The sequence below is a fragment of the Diaphorina citri genome, unplaced genomic scaffold (assembly GCF_000475195.1).
Source record: "Diaphorina citri unplaced genomic scaffold, Diaci psyllid genome assembly version 1.1 scaffold9527, whole genome shotgun sequence".
NCBI classification, from domain to species: Eukaryota; Metazoa; Arthropoda; class Insecta; order Hemiptera; family Psyllidae; genus Diaphorina; species Diaphorina citri.
In genome coordinates, this window is record NW_007386901.1 from 16423 (window position 1) to 21484 (window position 5062).

At 37.3% G+C, this 5062-nt stretch overlaps 1 protein-coding gene across 1 annotated transcript in view; it reads right to left on the reverse strand.

Moving 5' to 3' along the window:
- LOC103522592 (decaprenyl-diphosphate synthase subunit 1) overlaps positions 1-4493 on the reverse strand; it is a gene marked incomplete at both ends in the record, with an annotated part of 20912 nt that extends 16419 nt beyond the window's left edge. The window contains 2 exons of the mRNA XM_008487692.1: positions 3498-3629; positions 4404-4493. Of these exons, the coding sequence (XP_008485914.1) occupies positions 3498-3629; positions 4404-4493 (222 nt within the window). The remainder of the gene's footprint in view (positions 1-3497; positions 3630-4403) is intronic.
- Between the last annotated feature and the right edge of the window lie 569 nt (positions 4494-5062).

The following is a 5062-nucleotide window of genomic DNA, read 5'->3' on the forward strand; positions in this document are numbered from 1 at the left end:
GTCAGCTAGGTAAATTCTGGCCAAAGCGCAATGGGATACACATTCGACTGCGGCTCCTTCCCGTTATTTACCTACCCACTGAACGTGTCGTGATATACCCTTATTTCCCTCTTGCCTACGAGATCACTGAACTAAAATTTAGTAAGATTGTACTATCATGGTTTCATATCACACGTTTAGTGTAGGAACAGGATCTATTGTATTATTGTGACTTTGCGCATAACTTCTAGCTGACTCCACAATCATGTATCCATGACGCGACAGTAATTGGTGCTAGCTCTAGTCTTGATGCACCTCTACACTTTTTTTATGGGTTTCGTCACCTGCCTAAGGTCCGAAATCCAAATAGACTGTTCTTAAATCGTGGTGTAAAAGCACGCAGCGCATTTTTGTGGAACTTCAAAATATATCCAGGTGGGCAATCACAATGCAAGCATAGCACCTGTCTCGTATGAGATACATTGATGGATTTAAAAAATTATAAGTTTCAATAATAATAGATAACGAACTAAACTAAAAAATTAAAATCGAAAGTACATTACAAATTGTTAGTTCTGATCTCGGGCAAGAGGGAAATAACGGGATATAACATCACTTCAGTGGGTAGGTAAATAACCGGAAGGGAGCCGCATCGAATTGTATCCATTGCGACTTTGGCAGAATTTACTAGCTGACTTCACAATATTATGTTAAAGAGCGAAACTCAACGTACTCCAGCAGGCGCTGTTTAAAGCTCTAGGTCCGCGAGTTAAACACACTCTTTACACTTTTTTTAGCGCGGGTTTTTGGTCAAAAAAAACCAAAATAACCGAAATAACCGCCAAAAGACCTGGTTTGCGTGTGGTAAAGCACAAAGGACCATTTTCTGGAAATAAACTATATATGTGCGGCTGGTGTCGGGGACTGCTGCCAACTGGTCCAAACCTATTCAGGAAGGATAGACCCCCTTGTCTGTCGTGCCTGCTGGCTGCTGGGCTCGCTCGCTACGCTCACCTGTCGTCGGCATTCGCTTATGTTATCAGCGCAGAATATGGCAAAAATAATGATAAGATTATATTTCCTTCCTGCCTGATTTTTCCATATTCCCTGGCCTGATAACATAAGCCGAAGCCACAGCCAGACAGACAGAACAGTCGGAGTCAGACAGACAGTGGTATGCTTCCTGAATAGTTTGGACCAGCTGGATATATCATTATTCCAGAAAACGTGGGTCCTAGGTGCTTTACCACCACTTTAAAACAGCACGTCTGTTTGGGTATTTCGCGTTTTTATGGTTTTTTTGACCCAAAACCCCCTAAAAAAAAGTGTAAAAGGGAGTGTGTTACTCCCGAGACTAGAGCTTTAAAACAGCCGCTGCGTTGGATACTTGAGCTTTTGCTCTTTCAAAATCTAGTGTGAAGTCAGCATAGTAAATTCTGCGCCAAAATCCGGCAGCGTGGATACAATGTGCTGATGCGGGCTCGTTCCGGTTTATTTACCTACCCACTGAATTTGAGAATATAACGCTACTTATTTCCCTCTTCGCCGGGAGATCAGAACGAAAATTTAGTTAATCGTACTTTCATTTTAAGCTTTTAGTTTAGTTACTTATTATTATTTGACTTAAATTCGTTACATCCAAAATTTCCATGTATCCATGATTAAAAGAAATTTAGTTGCTAGCTTATTTGATATCCGAATTTTTAATGGGCCTCCCTGCTGGGTCGAACAATAATCGATAAACATTACTTATGTTCCCTCTGCCTGATTTTTAATATTTTCAACGATAGAAATAACCGTGACAACGTCAGTGCGGAAGTGTTATCTAAAACTTTCTCTCTTTGAGTTCATAGGTCGTCGCGACAAATTTCAAGATCAGGGCTCATTTGTGTGAGAAAATGTGAAAAAAATCCCCCAAAAACCAGTTTTTTTGGCTTTATGGTTTTCTGGACAAAATTTGCACCACCATTTTCGTGTTCCTGGTAAAAAGACCTTTAATTTGATATATAGGTCGACTAGGTTTGGATAAGTCCTTCTATGGGGACAGACAGACAGACAGACAGACAGACCGACACCGAAGCGAATACAATAGTCCGTCCCTTATACCTTTTTATTACTGTTGTAATAATAAAGGAAGGACGGACTAAAAATGGATACTTACGAGTAGGTTTTTAGTCCGTCCTTCCTTTATTATTACAATAGTAATAAAAAGGTATAAGGGACTGACTATTGTATTCGCTTCGGTGTCTGTCACTCGCTCGCTCGGTCGGTCTGTCGGTCGGTCGGTCTGTCCCCATAGAAGGAGTTATCCAAACCTGGTCGACCTATATATCAAATTAAAGGTCTTTTTACCAGGAACACGAAAATGGTGGTGCAAATTTTTTCCAGAAAACCATAAAGCCAAAAATCCAAAAAAACTGGTTTTTGGGGGATTTTTTTTTTTTACATTTTCTCACACAAATGAGCTCTGATCTCGAAATTTTTCGCGACGACCTATGAACTCAAAGCGAGAAAATTTTGGATAACACTTCAGTCGATCATTTAAGACCGGTTTTAGCGTCACCTATGTTAAGCTACGCCGAGAAAGGCCAATAAATGGATGGGTGACTTAAACATTATATTGGGAATAAAGGGAGAACGGGCTCTAGTCTTGATTTTAAATCATTACATGAAAGTAAAATTAAAAAATCAAATCAAGAATAATAATAAACTGAATATTAAACAAATTAGGTAGGTACATAGGTATTCTTTAACCACGATCGAATAAACTACGGGCTAAAAAATTCCCGGAGGGACGGGCCCAGCTTGTTTTTTTTTACTATTTTTATACTTATTTTTAATTCTCTAACAGCACCATTCTTGCTCCATCTTCACACTCAATCACTCTCATTTTCTTTCTTGAACCTCTCACTCTCATCTATTCGCACCACTGATATCTGAACCAAATATTGATATTAATTAGGTACCTATAGGTTGTTGATATTGTATCTTCATTGTGAAGACCTATAGAGATGGCGATAGATTACACGAACCTTTTGGTTAAGATCCGTGTTGCGGTCGCCGGTATTTCGACCGTTTTTTTGCCGCTTTTCGGCATCATTCAATAGGATAAGGAAATTGGTGTGATGTTCACACCAGGTTTTCTTTTTCTTAGTCTGAACTAAAATTCCAAATGGGTAATATGTTTACTTACTAAAATTTCCAAATGGGTAATATGTTTACTTACTAAAATTTCCAAATGGATAATATGTTTACTTACTAAAATTTCCAAATGGGTAATATGTTTACTTACTAAAATTTCCAAACGGGTAATATGTTTACTTACAGCTTTGACACAGTTGGCAATGAGACTGGCAGTTTTCCTGTAGGTTTTGGTCAGGTAGTGAGCGAATCTCGACCGCTTTTTGCCGGATTTCGGCATAATTCAATAGGATAAGGAAATTGGTGTGATGTTCACACCAGGTTTTCTTTTTCTTAGTCTGAACTAAAATTTCCAAATGGGTAATATGTTTACTTACAGCTTTGACACAGTTGGCAATGAGACTGGCAGTTTTCCTGTAGGTTTTGGTCAGGTAGTGAGCGAATCTTTCGTTTTCGGTTTCTTTGGATCCTAATTGCATGAACTCTCCCTGCACTAGATCTGTCATGATCTGGAAATCAAATAGAATATAACTTGTTTATATGAATGATATAGCGATTATTTGTTAGGTTTATATTAGACATCCTATGTATTAACATTATTCTTACCGTTTTTATTATTACTGGATACTAGGTATCCAGTAATTGAATCCAGGTGAATACTCAAGGAATCACGATTATTTGTTAGGTTTATATTAGACATCCTATGTATTAACATTATTCTTACCGTTTTTATTATTACTGGATACTAGGTATCCAGTAATAATAAAAACGGTAAGAATAATATGAATAATATAACTTGTTTATATAAATAATATAACTTGTTTATATGAATAATATAACTTGCTTATATAAATAATATAACTTGTTTATATAAAAATTAAAACGAATAAGAGTAAGAAAGAGTAGAACGAAAACATTTTGTGATATAACGAATTCATACTCTTTTCCTTTCAGCAGTCGGTGAAATTGTGGCAATGAGAACCAAAAATGCAACAATTTTTCATAATGTCAGCTGTTTCTCTTGACTTTTTTTTTAAAACTTGTACCTGAGGGTACCTCTAATAGTATGATAGCATCAATCTTACCTGACTGAGAGTAAGTGTGACGTCATTATCCCGTAGTCTGGAAATCATTTGACAGGCAACCGCCAGAATAAAATCTCCTGCCGTCAGCTGTTTGTCTCAACTTTTTTTTTTTTCAAAGTTGTACCTGAGGGTACCTCTAATAGTATGATAGCATCAATCTTACCTGACTGAGAGTAAGTGTGACGTCATTATTCTTACCTGACTGAGAGTAAGTGTGACGTCATTATCCCGTAGTCTGGAAATCATTTGACAGGCAACCGCCAGAATAAAATCTCCTGCCATGGCAACCTGTGAACAACAAACAGAGAAAAAACGTTGGATTAAAAAAAAAAACATAAAATAAAAATACCTAGGTATCTAAGAGAGAAAAAAAGTTTAGCTTTCTACCGCCGCTGGCGATATTTACAGTCAGATGCATCTCGCGGAAAGAAGTACAAGGCGCATTGCATACACAAAATAATTACCAGGCGTTCATACCTTTTCTATACTCACTATCACTAACACTGTTTTGGGGACACCCTGTGTTTGCATATGTTGCTGTCTTGGCGATTATTGATTGCGGTCGACTACTAGCATTCACACGATTTTCTCATTTCGAGAATTCACAGCAACATATGTATATGGATTAATTAACACTCGATGTGTACTTCAAAGTTCAAACTCGACTGACTGAAAATATTAAGTTTCAATTTTCAATTAATTTTTATGAGTTTATTTGTTTATTACCTACGCTAATCATTCGGAAATTCGCCATACAAACCCAATATTGTCTTTTGATTGAGTATGAAATTTTTGGCACAGTTTTCGCAATTCATGTCGGTGATTATGGAGGGCAAGGCTAGAACTGTTTGACGGTT